The sequence below is a fragment of the Staurois parvus genome, unplaced genomic scaffold (assembly GCF_062004578.1).
Source record: "Staurois parvus isolate SC_StPar_1 unplaced genomic scaffold, SC_StPar_1.0 ptg002454l, whole genome shotgun sequence".
Classification (NCBI taxonomy): domain Eukaryota; kingdom Metazoa; phylum Chordata; class Amphibia; order Anura; family Ranidae; genus Staurois; species Staurois parvus.
Window position 1 is genome coordinate 29,672 of NW_028320250.1, and position 25,410 is coordinate 55,081.

At 49.8% G+C, this 25,410-nt stretch overlaps 1 protein-coding gene across 1 annotated transcript; it reads left to right on the plus strand.

Moving 5' to 3' along the window:
- Positions 1 to 857: 857 nt before the first annotated feature.
- LOC149430858 (RIIa domain-containing protein 1-like) lies at positions 858 to 20,117 on the plus strand. Its single transcript, XM_089665985.1, has 4 exons — positions 858 to 1,152; positions 1,765 to 1,841; positions 1,943 to 1,989; positions 19,741 to 20,117. Exons 1-4 carry the CDS (start codon positions 1,090 to 1,092, stop codon positions 19,848 to 19,850), a joined length of 297 nt encoding a protein of 98 aa, XP_089522111.1. The 5' UTR covers positions 858 to 1,089; the 3' UTR covers positions 19,851 to 20,117.
- Positions 20,118 to 25,410: the final 5,293 nt, after the last annotated feature.

Below are 25,410 nucleotides of genomic sequence, written 5' to 3' on the forward strand. Positions count from 1 at the left end.
GGCGGCCGGGTGGCGGCGCTCTCCTCGCCGGGCTGTGACGTCTCCGCCGCGCTGATCTTGATAGGCAGTGACGTCACAGACAAGAAGGGTTCCGTCATAACGCCGCTCCGGCTGGGAAGGAAATCGGCGATAGAGAGGAATTTACCGACATCCGGCGGGGGAGGGGATTATAGAGCCGCCATTGTCTGCAGTGGAGTCCAGTCATTGCCCCCCAGATGCCCCCCACCCGGGGTAGATGGGGGAGGGGGAGGAGATGTTCCTACAATGGGAGTCCAGCTGCTGATTGGGGGAGGGGGGGTTGTGGGGTCACCTGGGGACACTCCTGTCATCTCCCGGGACAGGCCGGTCATGTGATCTCCTGCAGAGCGGTGACAACAGAGAACAGCGACAATCCCTGGGGACACCAGGAGGAGGGGCACACGGTGTATAATGTACAGGGGGAGGGGCACAGTATATAATGTACAGGGGGAGGGGCACAGTATATAATGTACAGGGGGAGGGGCACAGTATATAATGTACAGGGGGAGGGGCACAGTATATAATGTATAGGGGGAGGGGCACACGGTATATAATGTACAGGGGGAGGGGCACACGGTATATAATGTACAGGGGGAGGGGCACGGTATATAATGTACAGGGGGAGGGGCACACGGTATATAATGTACAGGGGGAGGGGCACGGTATATAATGTACAGGGGGAGGGGCACAGTATATGATGTACAGGGGGAGGGGCACACGGTATATAATGTACAGGGGGAGGGGCACACGGTATATGATGTACAGGGGGAGGGGACATCATGTGACAGGATTCTGTCCTCTGAGCTGTCACCATGGAGATGGCGGTCTCCTCCTCTGTTGCCCCTGGTAACCACACTCCCCTGAAGGACAATCCTAATTGGCTGGTCCAGGATACGGCGGCCGACAGTCAGGCTCCGCCCACATTCCAGTTTAATGACGTCACCCCGGGACTCCCCCTGGCTCAGCCGTCTCCATGGTGACAATCTCCCCGAGAACAGAAGGGCGGGGCCGCAGCCAGTCACGTGACTCTCCGCCCCCTAGCAACCAGCTCAGCGTCCCCGAGAGGAGAAGATGGCGGAGGAGGATCCCGGGGCCCTGAACAGCGAGCAGGAGAGCCGGCTGAGGGCCTGGAGGGTGAGAGGGACCCCCTGAGACTTGTGGTGTCACCCGACGCTGAGCATGCTGGGACTTGTGGTGTCACCCGACCCCTGAGCATGCTGGGACTTGTGGTGTCACCCGACCCCTGAGCATGCTGGGACTTGTGGTGTCACCCGACGCTGAGCATGCTGGGACTTGTGGTGTCACCCGACGCTGAGCATGCTGGGAATTGTGGTGTCACCCGACGCTGAGCATGCTGGGAATTGTGGTGTCACCCGACCCCTGAGCATGCTGGGACTTGTGGTGTCACCCGACGCTGAGCATGCTGGGACTTGTGGTGTCACCCGACGCTGAGCATGCTGGGACTTGTGGTGTCACCCGACCCCTGAGCATGCTGGGACTTGTGGTGTCACCCGACCCCCTGAACATGCTGGGACTTGTGGTGTCACCCGACACTGAGCATCACCCCACAATGACCCCGGGAGATCTAATCAATCGTTTGATACCCCCCCCATGACTTTGGGAGATCTGAGCTTGCTGATATTTGATTGGTTGTTCCCCGCGGTCATGTTCTTGGATTGGCAGTATATCCAGAGTCACCTGTGATTGGTTGGATCTCTGATCTCTGTGTCTTCTCTCCTCCCACAGATCCAGACTCGGATCGGTAATGAGAGCTACCTCCGGAGCCACCAGGAAGTGCGCCTCCTGCTGTCTGCGTTTATACGGTGACTATCATCTCATCAACACCGACATCTGCCCCAATCACAGCTTCATACTGAGGGCCCCAAAGGACCCCAACCAATCACATCTCTCTGTCTCTCTCTAGGGAGGTTCTGCTCCACCGTCCTGAGAACATCCGGGAGTTCGCGGCAGGTAAGGCACGTTCACTGGTCGTTCATCGGTCCCTGGGACTGTCCCCAGTTCATTGTTCTCCAACACTCTCCCCCGATCATTCATTGGTCTCCATCAATTGCCGCCAATCATTCATTGGTCTCCATCAGATGCCCCCGATCATTCATTGGTCTCCATCAATTGCCCCCGATCATTCATTGGTCTCCATCAATTGCCCCCGATCATTCATTGGTCTCCATCAATTGCCCCCGATCATTCATTGGTCTCCATCAATTGCCCCCGATCATTTATTGGTCTCCATCAATTGCCCCCGATCATTCATTGGTCTCCATCAATTGCCCCCGATCATTCATTGGTCCGCAGCACACTCCCCAAATGTACCAGGTTCTCCAGCCTCCTTCACGATCCTTCATCGGTCTCCAGCATTGTTCATGGTCTCCAGCATTCCTACTAATCCTTCATTGGCCTCTAGCATTCTTCCCAATATTTCATTGGTCTTCAGCATTCTTCCCAATCCTTCATTGGTCTCCAGCATCCTCACTGATCCTTCATTGGTCTCCAGCATTCTTCCCAATCCTTCATTGGTCTCCAGCATCCTCACTGATCCTTCATTGGTCTCCAGCATCCTCACTGATCCTTCATTGGTCTCCAGCATTCTCACTGATCCTTCATTGGTTTCCAGCATTCTCACTGATCCTTCATTTGGTCTCAAGAATGCTTCCCAATCCTTCACTGGTCTTCAACATTCTACCAGATCATTCCTTGGTCTCCAGCACTCCTCCTTGGTCTCCATAATTCTCCCTGATCCTTCATCCATCTCCAACAATCATTCTAATCATTAATTTGTCTCCGACACTCTCTTACCATTTATTGCTCTGTAGCACTCTCCCCGATCCTTCATTGGTTCCAGCATAATTCCCGATCCTTCATTGGTCTTCAGCATCCTTCCCGACCCTTCATTGGTCTTCAACATCCTTCCCGACCCTTCATTGGTCTTCAACATCCTTCCCGACCCTTCATTGGTCTTCAACATCCTTCCTGATCCTTCATTGGTCTTCAACATTCTCCCTGATCCTTCATCGGTCTCCAGCATTCCTACTAATCCTTCATTGGCCTCTAGTATTCTTCCCGATCCTTCATTGGTCTTCAGCATCCTTCCCGATCCTTCATTGGTCTTCGGCATGCTTCCCGATCCTTCATTGGTCTTCTTCTTCCTTCCCGATCCTTCATTGGTCTTCAGCATCCTTCCCGATCCTTCATTGGTCTTCGGCATCCTTCCCGATCCTTCATTGGTCTTCAGCATCCTTCCCGACCCTTCATTGGTCTTCGGCATCCTTCCCGACCCTTCATTGGTCTTCAGCATCCTTCCCAATCCTTCATTGGTCTTCAGCATCCTTCCCGACCCTTCATTGGTGTCCAGCATCCTTCCCGACCCTTCATTGTTCTTCAGCATCCTTCCCGATCCTTCATTGGTGTCCAGCATCCTTCCCGACCCTTCATTGGTCTTCAGCATCCTTCCCGACCCTTCATTGGTGTCCAGCATCCTTCCTAATTCTTCATTGGTCTTCAACATCCTTCCCGACCCTTCATTGGTCTTCAGCATCCTTCCCGACCCTTCATTGGTGTCCAGCATCCTTCCTAATTCTTCATTGGTCTTCAACATCCTTCCCGACCCTTCATTGGTGTCCAGCATCCTTCCTAATTCTTCATTGGTCTTCAACATCCTTCCCGACCCTTCATTGGTCTTCAGCATCCTTCCCGACCCTTCATTGGTGTCCAGCATCCTTCCCGACCCTTCATTGGTCTTCAACATCCTTCCTAATTCTTCATTGGTCTTCAACATCCTTCCCGACCCTTCATTGGTCTTCAGCATCCTTCCCGACCCTTCATTGGTGTCCAGCATCCTTCCTAATTCTTCATTGGTCTTCAACATCCTTCCCGACCCTTCATTGGTCTTCAGCATCCTTCCCGACCCTTCATTGGTCTTCAGCATCCTTCCCGACCCTTCATTGGTCTTCAGCATCCTTCCCAATCCTTCATTGGTCTTCAGCATCCTTCCCGACCCTTCATTGGTCTTCAGCATCCTTCCCGATCCTTCATTGGTGTCCAGCATCCTTCCCGACCCTTCATTGGTCTTCAGCATCCTTCCCGACCCTTCATTGGTCTTCAGCATCCTTCCCAATCCTTCATTGGTCTTCAGCATCCTTCCCGACCCTTCATTGGTCTTCAGCATCCTTCCCGACCCTTCATTGGTCTTCAGCATCCTTCCCGATCCTTCATTGGTGTCCAGCATCCTTCCCGACCCTTCATTGGTCTTCAACATCCTTCCTATTCCTTCATTGGTGTCCAGCAATCTTCCTGATTCTTCATTGGTCTTCAGCATCCTTCCTATTCCTTCATTGGTGTCCAGCAATCTTCCTGATTCTTCATTGGTCTTCAGCATCCTTCCCGATCCTTCATTGGTCTTCAGCACTCTCTCTGGTAGTTCATTAGGCTCCAGCACTCTCCCCGATCGTTCATTGGTCTCCAGCATTTTTCTCTAGCCTTCATTGGTGTGCATTGCGTCCTGAACCTTCTGCCAGGTGGACCAGTCCCCGCGTATGTTTGCGCTCCCAATATTAAGGATGCGGAGGGAGGAGCGCAGCGTCCTGGAGATTAGGAGGGGGAAGAGACACTTCATCACTCGGAAGGACGAGGAACGACAGGACAGAAACACATTATCCCCGCTCGCACCTCGTCCATCACGCTCGCAGCGGCGCGTCAATGACGGATACTTTGTATCGTAAAGCTGTCAAGACAAATAGCAGGAATGATGTGGATTCTCATGGATTAGGGAGACGTCTGTCCGTATTGATCCCGGGAGAGACGGAGGAGAATGCGTTTCCTGCGGTCCCCGGGGCCCCGTATTTTACAAACTGTATTTAACGCCACAAATTGCCTTCTGGTGCGTGCTGCGAGCGTCAGTGCTCATGAACCACCCAATTCCCAGCTTCTCCCCAGCGGCAGCGCTCATGAACCACCCAATTCCCAGCTTCTCCCCAGCGGCAGCGCTCATGAACCACCCAATTCCCAGCTTCTCCCCAGCGGCAGCGCTCATGAACCACCCAATTCCCAGCTTCTCCCCAGCGGCAGCGCTCATGAACCACCCAATTCCCAGCTTCTCCCTAGCGGCAGCGCTCATGAACCACCCAATTCCCAGCTTCTCCCCAGCGGCAGTGCTCATGAACCACCCAATTCCCAGCTTCTCCCCAGCGGCAGTGCTCATGAACCACCCAATTCCCAGCTTCTCCCCAGCGGCAGTGCTCATGAACCACCCAATTCCCAGCTTCTCCCCAGCGGCAGCGCTCATGAACCACCCAATTCCCAGCTTCTCCCTAGCGGCAGCGCTCATGAACCACCCAATTCCAAGCTTCTCCCCAGCGGCAGCGCTCATGAACCACCCAATTCCCAGCTTCTCCCCAGCGGCAGCGCTCATCAACCACCAATTCCCAGCTTCTCCCCAGCGGCAGCGCTCATAAACCACCCAATTCCCAGCTACTCCCCAGCGGCAGCGCTCATCAACCCCCAATTCCCACCTTCTCCCCAGCGGCAGCGCTCATAAACCACCCAATTCCCAGCTTCTCCCCAGCGGCAGCGCTCATCAACCCCCAATTCCCAGCTTCTCCCCAGCGGCAGCGCTCATAAACCACCCAATTCCCAGCTTCTCCCCAGCGGCAGCGCTCATGAACCACCCAATTCCCAGCTTCTCCCCAGCGGCAGCGCTCATGAACCACCCAATTCCCAGCTTCTCTCCAGCGGCAGCGCTCATAAACCACCCAATTCCCAGCTTCTCCCCAGCGGCAGCGCTCATGAACCACCCAATTCCCAGCTTCTCCCCAGCGGCAGCGCTCATGAACCACCCAATTCCCAGCTTCTCTCCAGCGGCAGCGCTCATGAACCACCCAATTCCCAGCTTCTCCCCAGCGGCAGCACTCATGAACCACCCAATTCCCAGCTTCTCCCCAGCGGCAGCGCTCATGAGCCACCCAATTCCCAGCTTCTCCCCAGAGGCAGCGCTCATAAACCACCCAATTCCCAGCTTCTCCCCAGCGGCAGCGCTCATGAACCACCCAATTCCCAGCTTCTCCCCAGCGGCAGCGCTCATGAACCACCCAATTCCCAGCTTCTCTCCAGCGGCAGCGCTCATGAACCACCCAATTCCCAGCTTCTCTCCAGCGGCAGCGCTCATGAACCACCCAATTCCCAGCTTCTCTCCAGCGGCAGCGCTCATGAACCACCCAATTCCCAGCTTCTCCCTATTGGTCTGCAGCACTCTCCCTGATCGTTCATTGGTCTGCTGCACCTTCCCTGATCGTTCATTGCTCTCCAGCATTCTCTAGCACTCTGTCTGATCCTTCATTGGGGAGACTTTCCCTCACTTCCTGTCCCAATGACAGGGTGTCACAACAGGAGGTGATTGGATATCTCTCTGATGGAAACCAACATCTTTGATGGTTCTTTGGTCTCCCTGATCACACCTGCCTCCTACACTCTCTTGGATCATTCCTTGGTCCCCAGCATTTTCCCTGATCGTTCAATGGTCCCCAGGACTCTCCACCATCATTCACTGGTCCCCAGGTCCCTCCACCATCATTCAATGGTCCCCAGGACTCTCCACCATCATGCAATGGTCCCCAGGACTCTCCACCATCATTCAGTGGTCCCCAGGACTCTCCACCATCATTCAGTGGTCCCCAGGACTCTCCACCATCATTCAGTGGTCCCCAGGACTCTCCACCATCATTCAGTGGTCCCCAGGACTCTCCACCATCATTCAGTGGTCCCCAGGACTCTCCACCATTATTCAGTGGTCCCCAGGACTCTCCACCACCATTCAGTGGTCCCCATGACTCTCCACCACCATTCACTGGTCTCCAGCACTCTCCACCATCATTCAATGGCCCCCAGGAATCTCCACCATCATTCAATGGTCCCCAGGACTCTCCACCACCATTCACTGGTCTCCAGCACTCTCCTTGAGAGTTCATTGGTACCCAGCATTCTTCCTGATTTTCATCGCTCTCCAGCATTCTCCACCATCATTCGCTGGTCTCCAGCACTCTGCTAGACCGTTCATTGGGGAGATTTTCCCTCATCTCCTGTCCCAATGACAAGGTGTCACAAGAACAGGAAGTGATTGGATATCTCTCCAATGGGGACAGAGATGGCAACAAATCACATCTTGTCTAGTGGAGATGAGAGGGGTTAGAACATCCCTAAGGCTTTTATTGATCACCATGTCTTCCTGTTTTGGTGGCACCCATATTCTCTCTCATCCTGGTGTCACCGGGACAGGAAGCGAGAGGAAATGTTTCTAATAAGGACGCGTTTACAACTTCAGATATTGAATCGTTTCCATTTGTCGGGAGTTCCCTCCATCCAATCTCAGCGCCTTGTTCGGTCTTAACTAAGGCTGTGCTAGGAATCCGAGTCACAGAAGGCGCGTCTCCGGCAGTAATGGAAACGTTTATTAACATCGCGAGCAAAAAGTAATTAAGAAGTGAGAGACGTCAGGGAAATGAATGTCTGTGATAGCTGAGCGCTGATATCTCATCAGAGGGGGAACCAGGGGCTATTGTCTGTGTCACGGCGGGTTCAAGAGGACCGGTCATGGCTGGGCCTAGGCAAGGATCTCATTGGTCGGTCCTACATCAGTACAATTATAGCAATATATATATATATATGTACGGTATATGTTGTTTTTTTTCATGTCCTTACAGAGATTGGTCCGGGCATGTCACTTAAATCTTACCCCCATCCTCCGGTTGTACTGGCTCCTCCCCTTCAGTCTTGCACAGGTGTACCGGCTCCTCCCCTTCGTTCTTGCACAGGTGTACCGGCTCCTCCCCTTCGTTCTTGCACAGGTGTACCGGCTCCTCCCCTCCAGTCTTGTACAGGTGTCCCGGCTCCTCCCCTTCAGTCTTGCACAGGTGTACCGGCTCCTCCCCTCCAGTCTTGCACATGTGTACCGGCTCCTCCCCTTCAGTCTTGCACAGGTGTACCGGCTCCTCCCCTTCAGCCTTGCACAGGTGTACCGGCTCCTCCCCTTCAGCCTTGCACAGGTGTACCGGCTCCTCCCCTTCAGTCTTGCACAGGTGTACCGGCTCCTCCCCTTCAGTCTTGAAAAGATGTACCGGCTCCTCCCCTTCAGTCTTGCACAGGTGTACCGGCTCCTCCCCCCCAGTCTTGCACAGGTGTACCGGCTCCTCCCCTCCAGTCTTGCACAGGTGTACCGGCTCCTCCCCTCCAGTCTTGCACAGGTGTACCGGCTCCTCTCCTTCAGTCTTGCACAGGTGTACCGGCTCCTCCCCTTCAGTCTTGCACAGGTGTACTGGCTCCTCCCCTCCAGTCTTGCACAGGTGTACCGGCTCCTCCACTCCAGTCTTGCACAGGTGTACCGGCTCCTCCACTCCAGTCTTGCACAGGTGTACCGGCTCCTCCCCTCCAGTCTTGCACAGGTGTACCGGCTCCTCCCCTTCAGTCTTGCACAGGTGTACCGGCTCCTCCCCTTCAGTCTTGCACAGGTGTACCGGCTCCTCCCCTTCAGTCATCCACATGTTAAGGGTTATCAGGAATATTAGTGATCGGGGTTGTATTGAATTGAATGTTAAAGCCCGGCCATGACCGATTCCCTCTCAGCTGACCATACCCAACCCAAGGCCCTCCCTGGCAGGGACACAGTTAAGTTCTCCCGGCTAGGAGACATGGGCGCTGGGTGGGTATTCACGTCCGCAGGGACATCTCAGTCTGAGGCCGACGAGGAAGGCGGATGTGAACCTTAATGAATTCAATTACTGGCAGAACACAGCCCTGGGCCCAGCATAGGAGACGGCGGGCAGGATAAACACTGCGTTCGGTGGGTGTGTCCAGGCAGCCATCCAGGAGTGCAGCGCGGTTCTGCATTGGGCACCGGTGCCCTGGAGTCACAATCCAGTAAGGACACCGGCTGGTTGGAGTGTGTATGGCCGTCTCCATGTTTGGAGGATAATTGGTGTCACCACAGACCGGCCCTCCCATGTGTGTGATGATAAGGCTGGGATGGGGCGTGAGAAGCAAAGCTTCGGAGGGAGGTACTGAGGTGAATCCTGCCCCAAGAGCTTACAGTCTAAAAGAAACGGTGAACCTACGGGGAAAAATGATGTGAAGAGAGAGTTCCAAACACTGAAGATGTGTGTTCTGAGGGTGGCGAGAAGTACGAGATAAGAAGGAGCAGCATGGGAGAAGTCCTGGAGGTGTGAATGAGAAATAGTTACCTGGGGAAAGAGAGTCCCAGAGAAGGAGAACAGCATGGGAGAAGTCTTGGGGATGTGACTGGAAAGAGAGATTCAGAGGAGGGCAGCATGGCAGAAGTTACGGGGTTGTGATTAGGAAGTGGTGACGTGGAGGAAGAGAGATCCAGAGAAGTTCTGAGGTTGTAATTGGGAAGTGGTGACTTGGAGGAAGAGAGATCCAGAGGAGTTCTGTGGTTGTGATTGGGAAGTGGTGACCTGGAGGAAGAGAGATCCAGAGGAGTTCCGGGGTTGTAATTGGAAAGTGGTGACTTGGAGGAAGAGAGATCCAGAGGAGTTCTGAGGTTATGATTGGGCAGTGGTGACTTGGAGGAAGAGAGATCCAGTGGAGTTCTGTGGTTGTGATTGGATCCCTCTTCCTCCAAGTCACCCCTTCCCAATCACAACCACAGAACTCCACTGGATCTCTCTTCCTCCAAGTCACCCCTTCCCAATCACAACCACAGAACTCCACTGGATCTCTCTTCCTCCAAGTCACCCCTTCCCAATCACAACCACAGAACTCCACTGGATCTCTCTTCCTCCAAGTCACCACTGCCCAATCATAACCTCAGAACTCCTCTGGATCTCTCTTCCTCCAAGTCACCACTTTCCAATTACAACCTCAGAACTTCTCTGGATCCCTCTTCCTCCAAGTCACCCCTTCCCAGAGAAGTTCTGAGGTTGTAATTGGAAAGTGGTGACTTGGAGGAAGAGAGATCCAGAGACGTTCTGAGGTTGTGATTAGGAGGTGGTGACTTTGAGGAAGAGAGATCCAGAGAAGGACAGCAGCATTTAAGAAGTCCTTGGGATGTGATTTGGAAATAGTGGACCAGAAGAAGAAAAAAATCTAGAGGCCTGCAGCATGGGAGAAGTTCTGGGGTTCTGATTGGGATGTGTTGACCTGGTTGAAGAGAGATCCAGAGGAAAGCAGCAATAGAGAAGTCCTTGATGTTTTGATTGGGGAATGGTGACCTGGAGGAAGAGACATCCAGAGAAGGAGGGCAGCATTTGAGAAGTCCTTGGTGTGGTTGGGAATAGTGACCCAGAAGATGAATCTGGAGGAGTGCAGCATGGGAAAAATTCAGGAGGTATGACTGGGAAATGGTGACCCAGATGAAGAGAGATGCAAAGGAGAACCACATGGGAGGAGTTCTGGGTTTGTAATTAGGAAGTAGTGACCTGGAGAAAGAGAGATCCAGAGGAGAGCAGCAGCATTTAAGAAGTCCTTGGGGTGTGATTTAGAAATGGTAAAAAGAAAAAATCTGGAGGCACGGGAAAAGTTCTGAAGGTGTGCCTGGAAAGTGGTGACCCTGAGGAAGAGAGATCCAGAGGAGGAGAGCAGCATAGGAGCAGTTCTGGGGTTGTGATTGAGAAGTGGTGACCCAGAGGAAGAGAGATCCAGATAAAAAGGGCACTTGAGAAGTCCTTGGGGTGTGATTTGGAAACGGCAACCCAAAATTAGAGATCTGGAGGAGTGCAGCAAGTTCTGGAGGTGTGATTGGTCAGTGGTGTCCTGGAGGAAGAGAATGCCAGAGTAGAGCAGCATGGGAGACATTTTGTGGGGGTCACTGGGAAATGATGACCCATAGGAATAAAGCTCTAGAACGGTGGTGCATGGGGGAGGTCCTGGAGGTGGGACTGGGAAGAGGAATCCAGAAAAGGAGGGCAGCATATCAGATGTTCTAGGGTGTGATTGGGCAGTTGTGCCACAGAGGAGGTGAGATCCAGAGAAGTCCAAAAGGTGTGATTGGGAAGTGGTGACTTGGAGGAAGAGAGATCCAGAGAAGGAGGAAGGCATTAGAGACGTCCTTGGGGTGTGACAGGGGAATGATGACCCGGAAGAAGAGAAATCTACAGGAGAGTAGCCTGGGAGAAGTTCTGGAGGTGTCAATGGGAAGTGGTGACCCAGAAGAGAGATCCAGAGGAGGAGAAAGGCATTAGAGATGTCCTTGGGGTGTGACTGGGAAAGGATGACTAGGGAAAAGAAGTCTATAGGAGAGTAGCATGGGAGAAGTTCTGGAGGTGTCAGTGGGAAGTGGTGACCCAGAAGAAGAGAGATCCAGAGGAGGAGGAAGGCATTAGAGACGTCATTGGGGTGTGACCGGGAAATGATGACCCGGAAGAAGAGAAGTCTACAGGAGAGTAGCCTGGGAGACGTTCTGGAGATGTCAATGGGAAGTGGTGACCCAGAAGAAAAGAGATCCAGAGGAGGAGGAAGGCATTAGAGACGTCCTTGGGGTGTGACTGGGAAATGATGACCCGGAAGAAGAGAAGTCTATAGGATGGTAGCATGGGATAAGTTCTGGAGGTGTCAATGGGAAGTGGTGACCCAGAAGAAGAGAGATCCAGAGGAGGAGGAAGGCATTAGAGCCGTCCTTTGGGTGTGACAGGGAAATGATGACCCGGAAGAAGAGAAATCTATAGGAGAGTAGCATGGGAGATCCAGAGGAGGAGGAAGGCATTAGAGACGTCCTTGGGTTGTGACTGGGAAATGATAACGCGGAAGAGGAGAAGTCTATAGGAGAGTAGCATGGGAGAAGTTCTGGAGGTGTCAATGGGAAGTGGTGACCCAGAAGAAGAGAGATCCAGAGGAGGAGGAAGGCATTAGAGACGTCCTTGGGGTGTGATTTGGAAACGGCAACCCAAAATTAGAGATCTGGAGGAGTGCAGCAAGTTCTGGAGGAGTGATTGGTCAGTGGTGTCCTGGAGGAAGAGAATGCCAGAGTAGAGCAGCATGGGAGACATTTTGTGGGGGTCACTGGGAAATGATGACCCATAGGAATAAAGCTCTAGAACGGTGGTGCATGGGGGAGGTCCTGGAGGTGGGACTGGGAAGAGGAATCCAGAAAAGGAGGGCAGCATATCAGATGTTCTAGGGTGTGATTGGGCAGTTGTGCCACAGAGGAGGTGAGATCCAGAGAAGTCCAAAAGGTGTGATTGGGAAGTGGTGACTTGGAGGAAGAGAGATCCAGAGAAGGAGGAAGGCATTAGAGACGTCCTTGGGGTGTGACAGGGGAATGATGACCCGGAAGAAGAGAAGTCTACAGGAGAGTAGCCTGGGAGAAGTTCTGGAGGTGTCAATGGGAAGTGGTGACCCAGAAGAGAGATCCAGAGGAGGAGAAAGGCATTAGAGATGTCCTTGGGGTGTGACTGGGAAAGGATGACTAGGGAAAAGAAGTCTATAGGAGAGTAGCATGGGAGAAGTTCTGGAGGTGTCAGTGGGAAGTGGTGACCCAGAAGAAGAGAGATCCAGAGGAGGAGGAAGGCATTAGAGACGTCATTGGGGTGTGACCGGGAAATGATGACCCGGAAGAAGAGAAGTCTACAGGAGAGTAGCCTGGGAGACGTTCTGGAGATGTCAATGGGAAGTGGTGACCCAGCAGAAAAGAGATCCAGAGGAGGAGGAAGGCATTAGAGACGTCCTTGGGGTGTGACTGGGAAATGATGACCCGGAAGAAGAGAAGTCTATAGGATGGTAGCATGGGATAAGTTCTGGAGGTGTCAATGGGAAGTGGTGACCCAGAAGAAGAGAGATCCAGAGGAGGATGAAGGCATTAGAGACGTCCTTGGGGTGTGACAGGGGAATGATGACTCGGAAGAAGAGAGATCCAGAGACGGAGAAAGGCATTAGAGATGTCCTTGGGGTGTGACTGGGAAAGGATGACAAGGGAAAAGAAGTCTAAAGGAGAGTAGCATGGGAGAAGTTCTGGAGGTGTCAGTGGGAAATGGTGACCCAGAAGAAGAGAGATCCAGAGGAGGAGGAAGGCATTAGAGACGTCCTTGGGGTGTGACAGGGGAATGATGACCCAGAAGAAGAGAAGTATATAGGAGAGTAGCATGGGAGATCCAGAGGAGGAGGAAAGCATTAGAGACGTCCTTGGGGTGTGACAGAGAAATGATGACCCGGAAGAAGAGAAATCTATAGGAGAGTAGCATGGGAGAAGTTCTGGAGGTGTCAATGGGAAGTGGTGACCCAGAAGAAGAGAGATCCAGAGGAGGAGGAAGGCATTAGAGACGTCCTTGGGGTGTGACCGGGAAATGATGACCCGGAAGAAGAAAAGTCTACAGGCGAGTAGCATGGGAGATCCAGAGGAGGAGGAGGAAGGCATTAGAGACGTCCTTGGGTTGTGACAGGGAAATGATAACGCGGAAGAAGAGAAGTCTATAGGAGAGTAGCATGGGAGATCCAGAGGAGGAGGAAGGTATCAGAGACGTCCTTGGGGTGTGACAAGGGAATGATGACCCGGAAGAAGAGAAGTCTATAGGAGAGTAGCATGGGAGAAGTTCTGGAGGTGTCAATGGGAAGTGGTGACCCAGAAGAAGAGAGATCCAGAGACGGAGGAAGGCATCAGAGACGTCCTTGGGGTGTGACAAGGGAATGATGACCCGGAAGAAGAGAAGTCTATAGGAGAGTAGCATGGGAGATCCAGAGGAGGAGGAAGGTATCAGAGACGTCCTTGGGGTGTGACAAGGGAATGATGACCCGGAAGAAGAGAAGTCTATAGGAGAGTAGCATGGGAGAAGTTCTGGAGGTGTCAATGGGAAGTGGTGACCCAGAAGAAGAGAGATCCAGAGGAAGTCAGCACGGGGTTATTGGTGTTAACTTGGCGTAATCCAGTTTTTTCCTCTTTTTGGCCATTTTTCTCTTTCTACCATTGAGCTTCAACATTTGAAGGTAGAAGAGGAAGCAGGAAAAGGAACGGCAGTGAGTCGTCTGGCCTTCACCGCTAGATCCTGCTGTGTGTTTGGTGTAGCAGGTCCTTTGTCATCGTCAGTCAGGATGGCGTAGAATGGAGCAGCTGCTGGGAAAATATTGATCGCCCTTTGCTGTCTAATAACACAGGAATTATGGCTGAATGAAGGGGGGGAGGGGGTCTGCTGTTCCTGAAAAATTGGGCAATTGCCCATGTTCCTGGTTCTAAATTCAGGTGGTGTGCCCATTGGCCATTGGTGGAGTAGCAGGCTGGGTTCAATAGCAGCCAGGCCCACCTGGAGGTCATTGGGTGCCACTCTTCTTATGCCCCCAGGTTGGTTCTCCCATCCCGTAGACCTTCTAGGGATCAACACCTCACTTTTCTATCTATTTACTTCCTAATATGACTCCGTAGCTATGAATCCCAGACTCCGGTGTCATGTGGATGGTGTGCAGTTCCCAGCATGCTCCGCTTCTCCTCTGCTGAGGTTGCTGTGGAATGAAATGCGCACAGCTTATCAGGCTGGAGCGATCTCATCTATGAGCTTACAGGGTGTCCAGTAAAACATTTAGTATGTTGGCAGAGCGCAGGGACGGAGGTAAGGGAAAGACGGGCCCCTAGGAGAAGAAGACGACACGTTTCGGTTTCAGACACCCCCTTTATCAGGGTTCAGATGGAGCCTAAAATTGAAAATGTATAGGCAGCGCTCTTTCAGTTGGTGGTCTAAAGAATGTAAACAAGGACAAGAGTGCCCCTGAAGTCGTTACTGCATTTGAAGAAAAATGAGAAGCCAACACGTTTCGGGGTCAGACACCCCCCTTTTGTCAGGGTTCAGATGGGGCCTAAATTTGAAACTTTACAAGCAGTGCTCTATCAACCTGGGTACCTTGGAGGTCCCGGGAAAGGTCTGAAGAATGTAAAGAAGGATGAGAGCGTCCTTCAAGTCTTTACTGCATGTGGCAAGAAATGGGGAGAAGAAGCCAACGTGTTTCAGGGTCAGACACCCCCCCTTCTTCAGGACTCAGATTCTCAGATGAGGCCTAAAATGTATAGGCAGCGCTCTGTCAACTGGGGTACCTTAGGGGGGTCCCGGGCATAGTCTGAAGAATGTAAACAAGGAAGAGAGCACCCTTCAAGTCTTTGCTGCATGTGGCAAGAAATGGGGAGAAGAAGCCAACGTGTTTCAAGGTCGGACACCCCCCTTTGTCAGGGTTCAGATGGGGCCTAAATTTGAAACTTTATAAGCAGAGCTCTATCAACCTGGGTACCTTGGAGGTCCCGGGAAAGGTCTGAAGAATGTAAAGAAGGAGAGAGCATCCTTCAAGTCTTTACTGCATGTGGCAAGAAATGGGGAGAAGCCAACGTGTTTCAGGGTCGGACACCCCCCTTTTTCAGGACTCAGATGTGGCCTAAAATGTAGAGGCAGCGCTCTGTCAACTGGGGTACCTTGGGGGGTCCCAGGAATAGTCTAAAGAATGTAGACAAGGAAGAGAGCACCCCTCAAGTCTTTACTGCATGTGGCAAGAAATGGGGAGAAGAAGCCAACGTGTTTCAGGGTCAGACACCCCCCCTTCTTCAGGACTCAGATTCTCAGATGAGGCCTAAAATGTATAGGCAGCGCTCTGTCAACTGGGGTACCTTGGGGGGTCCCAGGAAAGGTCTGAAGACTGTAAAGAAGGATGAGAGGGTCCTTCAAGTCTTTATTGCATGTGGCAAGAAATGGGGAGAAGAAGCCAACGTGTTTCAGGGTCAGACACCCCCCCTTCTCAGATGGAACCTAAAATGTAACATGTAGAGGCAGCGCCCTTTCAGTTGGGGCACCTTGGTGGTCTGAAGAATGTAAACAAGGACAAGAGTGTTCCTGAAGTCGTTACTGCATTTGAACAGAAATGAGAAGCCAACACGTTTCAGGGTCAGACACCCCCCTTTGTCAGGGCAAGATGGGGCCTAAATTTGAGACATTGTCAACCGGGGTACCTTGGAGGTTCAGGGAAAGGTCTGAAGAATGTAAACAAGGAAGAGAGCGTCCTTCAAGTCTTTACTGCATGTGGCAAGAAATGGGGAGAAGCCAGCATGTTTCAGGGTCAGCCACCCCCCTTTCTTCAGGACTCAGATGCTTATATGAGGCCTGAAATGTAGAGGCAGCGCTCTGTCAACTGGGGTACCTTGAGGGTCCCGGGAAAGGTCTGAAGAATGTAAAGAAGGATGAGAACACTCCAAGTCTTTACTGCATGTGGCAAGAAATGGGGAGAAGAAGCCAACGTGTTTCAGGGTCAGACACCCCCCCTTCTTCAGGACTCAGATTCTCAGATGAGGCCTAAAATGTATAGGCAGCGCTCTGTCAACTGGGGTACCTTAGGGGGGTCCCGGGCATAGTCTGAAGAATGTAAACAAGGAAGAGAGCACCCTTCAAGTCTTTGCTGCATGTGGCAAGAAATGGGGAGAAGAAGCCAACGTGTTTCAAGGTCGGACACCCCCCTTTTGTCAGGGTTCAGATGGGGCCTAAATTTGAAACTTTATAAGCAGTGCTCTATCAACCTGGGTACCTTGGTGGTCCCGGGAAAGGTCTGAAGAATGTAAAGAAGGATGAGAGCGTCCTTCAAGTCTTTACTGCATGTGACAAGAAATGGGGAGAAGAAGCCAACGTGTTTCAGGGTCGGACACCCCCCCTTTTTCAGGACTCAGATGTGGCCTAAAATGTAGAGGCAGCGCTCTGTCAACTGGGGTACCTTGGGGGGTCCCGGGAATAGTCTAAAGAATGTAGACAAGGGAGAGAGCACCCCTCAAGTCTTTACTGCATGTGGTAAGAAATGGGGAGAAGAAGTCAGCGTGTTTCAGGGTCAGACACCCCCCTTCTTCAGGGCTTAGATTCTCAGATGAGGCCTAAAATGTAGAGGCAGCGCTCTGTCAACTGGGGTACCTTGGGGGGTCCCAGGAAAGGTCTGAAGACTGTAAAGAAGGATGAGAGGGTCCTTCAAGTCTTTATTGCATGTGGCAAGAAATGGGGAGAAGAAGCCAACGTGTTTCAGGGTCAGACACCCCCCCTTCTCAGATGGAACCTAAAATGTAACATGTAGAGGCAGCGCCCTTTCAGTTGGGGCACCTTGGTGGTCTGAAGAATGTAAACAAGGACAAGAGTGTTCCTGAAGTCGTTACTGCATTTGAACAGAAATGAGAAGCCAACACGTTTCAGGGTCAGACACCCCCCTTTGTCAGGGCAAGATGGGGCCTAAATTTGAGACATTGTCAACCGGGGTACCTTGGAGGTTCAGGGAAAGGTCTGAAGAATGTAAACAAGGAAGAGAGCGTCCTTCAAGTCTTTACTGCATGTGGCAAGAAATGGGGAGAAGCCAGCATGTTTCAGGGTCAGCCACCCCCCTTTCTTCAGGACTCAGATGCTTATATGAGGCCTGAAATGTAGAGGCAGCGCTCTGTCAACTGGGGTACCTTGAGGGTCCCGGGAAAGGTCTGAAGAATGTAAAGAAGGATGAGAACACTCCAAGTCTTTACTGCATGTGGCAAGAAATGGGGAGAAGAAGCCAACGTGTTTCAGGGTCGGACACCCCCCCTTCTTTAGGACTCAGATTCGGCCTAAAATGTAGAGGCAGCGCTCTGTCAATTGGGGTACCTTGGGGGGTCCCGGGAATAGTCTGAAGAATGTAAACAAGGATGAGAGCACCCCTCAAGTCTTTACTGCATGTGGTAGGAAATGGGGAGAAGCCAACGTGTTTCAGGATCGGACATCCCCCCTTTCTTCAGGACTCAGATTCTCAGATGAGGCCTGAAATGTAGAGGCAGCGCTCTGTCAACCGGGGTACCTTGGGGGTCCCGGGAATAGTCTGAAGACTGTAAAGAAGGAAGAGAGTGTCCTTCAAGTCTTTATTGCACGTGACAAGAAATTAGGAGAGGAATCCGACACGTTTCGAGGTCAGGTATCCCCCTTCGTCAGGGTAATTGATAAAACCGTTCGCTCCAATGTAAAGAGATATTCGATCCAGTGGGATGGGTCCCTGGAAAGGCAAGATCAGTGCTGTCAGACCTCATCCCATAAAAAAAAAAATGGCAGTTGGAGGGATGAAACCCTGAAAGGACAGTCATTTTGTAAGAAGATGAGGAATGCAGAAGGAGGGAAGGTGACGCGATTGGCTTTATATTTGGAACACGATGTTAGATAATGTGCCAATTATAGAGAGGCGGGGGGGTCACATGACTAGAATGAACACGAATGATGGCGGTCACATGTTCCCATCATACCTGGGGGGGGGTGACCGTGATGCCACACCATACAGAGCAGGAAGCATGGGGGGGGAGGGGCCATTACATCTGGATAATTGTCCCCGGAGATCCGGGAAGGATAATATCTGACGTTTCGTGTTCCGGGCGTCAGTAAATCACCCTTCAGGGAGGTCCTGACCGCAGCGGGCGCCCGGGGTCTTTCCTCGGGTCGTATCGGACCCCCCACTCCCCCGACCAACGGTGACTCCAGCTGCTGACAGGAACCAGACGGCCCCAGAAGATCCAATAGGGCCCCTTATTAAATCATATTATAGGCATGTAATGTGGTTATACGGGAACGCACAGGCACCTGTTACCATGGCGACGAGAAGAGAGCGCCGTTCCCAGCACCCAGCGTTAACCCGTGCTGTACCGGAGAGACGCCGGCAGTAACCCCGCAAGTGCCAGAGTCCAGGCGGCATTCACCCCCCCCCCAATAGGTGCCAATACAAGGGGGCGTTAACCCCGTATGAGCCAAGCATGGCGTATTGGCCTAATTTCTCCATCATGAGGAGGGGAGACTGAGGAAATGCCTCCTCCTACAAAGGTACAATGTACAGTCTGATCACTGGGGGAGGAGACTGAGGAAATGCCTCCTCCTCCTCCTACAAAGGTACAATGTTCAGTCTGATCACTGGGGGAGGAGACTGAGGAAATGCCTCCTCCTACAAAGTTACAATGTACAGTCTGATCACTGGGGGAGGGGAGACTGAGGAAATGCCTCCTCCTACAAAGGTACAATGTACAGTCTGATCACTGGGGGAGGAGACTGAGGAAATGCCTCCTCCTCCTTCTACAAAGTTACAATGTACAGTCTGATCACTGGGGGAGGGGGACTGAGGAAATGCCGCCTCCTCCTTCTACAAAGTTACAATGTACAGTCTGATCACTGGGGGAGGGGGACTGAGGAAATGCCGCCTCCTCCTCCTTCTACAAAGTTACAATGTACAGTCTGATCACTGGGGGAGGAGACTGAGGAAATGCTTCCTCCTCCTTCTACAAAGTTACAATGTACAGTCTGATCACTGGGGAGGAGACTGAGGAAATGCTTCCCCCTCCTTCTACAAAGTTACAATGTAGAGTCTGATCACTGGGGGAGGAGACTGAGGAAATGCCTCCTCCTCCTTCTACAAAGTTACAATGTACAGTCTGATCACTGGGGGAGGAGACTGAGGAAATGACTCCTCCTCTGTCTACAAAGGTACAATGTACAGTCTGATCACTGGGGGAGGGGAGACTGAGGACACGCCTCCTCCTCCTTCTACAAAGTTACAATGTACAGTCTGATCACTGGGGGAGGAGACTGAGGACATGACTCCTCCTGCCTGCAGCAGACTGGTGACATCCCAGGTCACTGACTGTAGGTGGGATTGGCGCTGTACGTTGTCGGGAATTCATTGGCCGACATGTAAAGTGAGTGACAGGTCGCCTTTAGAAGAGGGCGGGGTGTGGGCGGAGCACAGACAGCGCTGACCAGTTGTTTTGCTTTGCAGACTATTTCACGGACCCGACATTGCCAGCGACGGTCCGGGAGAAGATGAGCCGGTCCCAGGCAGAGGACGAATCCCATGGCGGGGCTTGTGACGGCCGGCGATCGATCTAACGCTCGGTGTGGGGGATGGGCACCCAGAGCCACACCCGACCCGCTCACACGTGTGCGTTTTACATGCGTTACGTCTGAACTCCATGGAACGGCTGTGTGCTGCGGATGTGGACAGGACACAATGATAACACGGGGACCCACGGCAGCCATTTTCCCAGATTTGATTGGCTGCAACAACACGGATGTTCCGCGGTGTAATAGCGAAGCTGATGTTTCATTTGTTCGTATGTTCCCCCATCAACATGTTAATAAAGTTTTTAAATAAAACCTGTTTTCATGACATACTTTATTTTATACCCAGTGATGTCATCACTGGGTCTCTGTGCTTCTCTATGCAATGCAGGCTGATCATGGCTGGTGGGAGGGGCCACCAGGGGGCTGTACATAGCTTCCTGAAAACATCTCAGTACCTGGCTTCACTACTGCTCTCGGGAGCCCTCAGTCCTGATGCAAGCAGTGGGAGGATTTATGCAAATATCTAAATGCTGCGATGGGTGGGTATCAGTCTGGAGGAGTGGGCGTTTCTAGACAGGCAAGGCAACGCCCACTATGAATGAAAGAACTGATGAGTGGGGCGGGGCCAGGGATAGTCAGGCTGGGGAGGAAAATACTAGATGATGCCGGACATCCTCCAGCCAGGAAATGGGGCGGAGCTCTCTCTGACTGGCTGCAGCTTCTAATGCACATTGTGAGATGGTCCCAGTGTGCGGTGACATCAGAGGAAGCCGATTCATTCCAGGGGAGGAGCCGGGACACCTGTGCAAGACTGAAGGGGAGGAGCCGCTACACCTGTGCAAGACTGAAGGGGAGGATCCGGTACACCTGTGCAAGACTGAAGGGGAGGAGCCGCTACACCTGTGCAAGACTGAAGGGGAGGAGCCGGTACACCTGTGCAAGACTGAAGGGGAGGAGCCGGTACACCTGTGCAAGACTGAAGGGGAGGAGCCGGTACAACTGTGCAAGACTGGAGGGGAGGAGCCGGTACACCTGTGCAAGACTCGAGGGGAGGAGCCGGTACACCTGTGCAAGACTGAAGGGGAGGAGCCGGTACACTTGCACAAGACTGAAGAGGAGGAGCCGGTACACCTGTGTAAGACTGAAGGGGAGGAGCCGGTACACCCGAAGGATAGAGACCCGGAAGTGGGTTCCGGAGTCGGGAGTGAAGGTTCCGGAGGGTCCCGGTGAAGTTCCGGCACTGCATTACCCGTATAGATCCGGGGATCTCCGCAGACAATAGAATGTGTAAATACAGATCCTCTGCGATCGATTCCTCCTCCCGGCCGACTTCTGCTCATTGATTTCCGTAATTCCGGCTTTAAATACTTGATGTCTATTGAAGACGGCTAATCCGCCCTTCCCCCGGCCGCCATCACTCATCCTGGGGGGGGGGGGAGGGGCAGAGACACGCCACGCTCCCATCATCCTCTCTGCTCACCTCCAGATCGCAGCGTCCAACTCATTCCCATCCTCCGCTCCCATTGGCTGCTGACATTTCTTGATGGCGGGAATCCCCAGAATCCCCATTTATGGCTCCCTGCCTCCGCACAGAGCTGGAGAGTCAATAACAGGCATCCCCTGCAACGTCCTCCGGCTTCCGGCACCGCGAGCGTGGAGTTGTACCGCAACACCGGCACCGATCGTGAGTTGGGCGTCGGTCTGACCAATCCCGGTATCTACAGGGCAGAAGCAGGCGAGATCTGCAGTAGAGGCTACAGAGACCCCCAACCAAAGCTGGAAGGCTGGTGTGACCTCTAACCCCCCGTATTGGGCGAGGTCCAAAAAGAGGGTCCCGCCGTGACCTCATGGAGCGCCAACACCGCTGATATTTTACTGATGGGCGGGGTCAGGGGCGGACTGACAACTAATGGGGCCCCCCGGGCAATAGGGGATCATGGGGCCCCTGTGTCCTTGCCCACACTCAAAAAAGCCTATGAAAAAGGTACTAGGGGCATCTCATGGGGCCCCCTACTGACCCTGGGCCCTCGGGCAGTGCCCGAGTTTCCAAATGATCAGTCCGCCCCTGGGCGGGGTCTTGGGGCACGGCTTCTCATTGGTCCGGGGACTGGAACGATCCGTGCGTTTTGGCGTGGGTGCAGTTTTCCTGCGTTGAGGCGCTTTGCCGGCCCATTCATAATGAAAGGGGGCTTCCTCAGCACTGCGCACGGTGAAAACAGCGAGACGAAGCGCCCGTTACATTGGCGCGGTGCGTCACCCTCATCACGTCACTCGCTGAAAATAACCAGCCGCCTGTGCGGCAAAACGTCCCCAAAATCTGCTGCGCCCCCAAACTTCTGATGGCGGTGCAGTATGGCGGCTTGTCACACCTGAGAGCGCGAACGCTGCCACAACACGTGACACGCGGGACCCTGCGGTGTGGTAATGCATGCTGTGTGTCCGGGTCACATGTAACATATTATTTAGTTTATAGATTTTTATTTATTTTTTAAACAAAAGTATAATTTTTATTATTACAAAAAGTCTAAAAAAAAAGTTATTTTGACACAAACAACATCTTGTATATATCAGGAAATGCAGCTAAATGGCGCCCAACACAATATACAGATTTATATTAAATTCATAAGGTCATAAAAAAAACCCAAAAAAAATATTTTATATATTTATTTAAGGGGCTTGAGAAGTGACCACATAGTGGACTTTTATTTCAATATTTGGATGAGGATTTATATATATATACACTGTACGTATCTATAAATACATTTCTATATTTAGGAGCTAATCTAAGTGTCCAAGTTCCCCATAGTTCATACATATTTTATTTTTTTTAATTACAAAAAAGTATATTTGTATAATATATTTATGAGCCCCCCATAATTTATATATGCAATATATATATATATATAAAATATTAAATTTAAAAAAATAATCAAAAAAGTATGTTTTATTTATATTTAAAAAGTATATCGACATATATATATATATATATTTCTGATTTATTTATTTCAGGTATTTATAAATAATAAATATATATACACTCTCACACAAACTGTATGTTGGATATGTCCAGCTTTCCATAATGTAATTATTTTTTTTTTTTTTCATTAAAAATAGTATTTTATATTTATGTATATATAGAGTTAAAACACGTGTCCAGGTTCCCCAGAGTTTAATTAAAAGCTTTTTATTTTTTCATATTTACTTAAAAAAATTATATATATACACACATATATATGTGTGTGTGTGTGTGTGTGTATATATATATATATATATATGTTATGAGCTAAAACATGTCCAGGTTTATTTTATTTATATATATATATATATATACACATACATACCTCCATTGTATGTAAATAGATTTTTAATTAAAATGTATTTTAAATTTTATATATATATTTATTTCTGATTTTTTTTTTTTTGGTACTTATATATAATAAATAATAAATATATACACACACTCACACAAACTGTATGTTGGATATGTCCAGGTTTCCCATAATGTAATCATTTTTTTTTTTTTCATTAATATAGTATTTTATATTTATGTATATATAGAGTTAAAACACGTGTCCAGGTTCTCCATAGTTTAATTAAAAGCTTTTTATTTTTTCATATTTATAAAAATTTTTATATATATATATATATATATATATATATATATATATATATATATATATGTATGTATGTGATGAGCTAAAACATGTCCAGGTTTCTTATTTATTTTATATATATATATATATATATATATATATATACACACATACACATATATACACATACATACCTCCATAGATTTTTTATTAAAATGTATTTTACATTATATATATATATATATATATATATTTATTTATGATTTATTTCGGGTACTTATATATAGTAAATATTAAATATATATTAATAAATAAATATACACACACTCACACAAACTGTATGTTGGATATTTCCCATAATGTAATCATTTTCTTTTTTCATTAAAATAGTCTTTTATATTTATGTGTGTATATATATATATATATATATATATATACACACACACACATATACATACCTCCATTGTATGTAAATAGATTTTTAATTAAAATGTATTTTATGATACATATATATATATATTTTATGAGCTAAGACATGTCCAGGTTCTTTATTTATTATTTTATATATATAAAATATACATATATGTGTAAATATATATATGTGTGTGTTTATATTTATATATATTTATTTCTGATTTATTGTTTAATATATATATCTATATATAGATATAGATATGTATATATATATACACACACACATAAATACATACCAACTGTATATTGGATATGTCCAGGTTCCCCATAATGTAATAATTTTTTTTTTATAATTTTTTTATTTATAGAAAAAAAAAATATTTTCTTTAAATAATGTTTTATATTTATAGAAAAATGTATATATATATATATATATATATATATATATATATATATGTTCTGAGCTAAAACATGTCCAGGATCCTTATTTATTATAATTTATGTCAATGTACAATATATATATATGTAAAGCGCGGCGTAAATTGACGGCGCTATATAAGTAGCTGACATAAATAAATGCTATAATTTATATATATTTACACACCACATTTCACACAGATAAATTAAAATGTATTTTAGATATTTCTATATCTGTAAATGTTATAATTTATTTATTTTTGACCGTCGCTTGTTCCTGCGCCTTTTGAGCAATACATCACATTCATCGTTTTCTGCCATCGAACGCCTTGAGCGGCACGTGGAATTCAATGACAACGCATCAAAATGCATTTAACTTGCGTTTTGATGCGTCTGTACAGACTTTGGTCAATGGCCGTCATCGTATCCTCGCGTCGGCGCACGTTGATAGGCGACAACGCACCTTGGCGCACGCTCATGGATCTATACGGGCCTTTACCGTTCCCGCGGAGTGTGAATCCGCCCGGACCGCGCTCTTGGACATCCTTGGCGCCATTGGACTGGGATTGGACAACGAGCATTTTTGGCCTCCGACTGTCCAAGCGACGAGGTTTTTTTTTTTTTTGAAGGGATTACACAGAGCTCTGAGCTGCTGGGAATTAATTAATAATCTGCACCTGAGCTCGTTAACAATGTAGCCGAAGAAACCAAATATCAATTAGGCGGAATCTGTAAGCGGCTTCCATAGCTGAACAGAGCGAGGACAAAAAGGGGGGGGGAGGGGTGATTAAAGGGATCCGCGGGTTCCGTCCTGACCGAGCAGATCTTTGATGTGTCCGAGAAAATGACGTCTGGATTGTGAGTTGCTACTTTCCTGCAGCATAAAGCGTGGAATTCACGGTCTCCATAATTGTATGTGATGGAAAGAGACGGTAACCACGGACGCGGGGAATCCTGCGGGAACGGTCGGCTGGTCGCTCAGATTAAATCCCTTTAATGCCGCCAGTCGAACGTTCGCATGCAAGGAGTACAAAGAGAAAACAGTTGTAAGCCGGGCGCGTTGTGTAGACTTCCCATCTACAGATGGACACGTTCTTGGTCTACAGATGGCCACGCGTGTTACAATCTGGTTGTACGAGGGTCGGAATGTAGAGGAATGGTCGTGTTTAGGCAGACCCTGA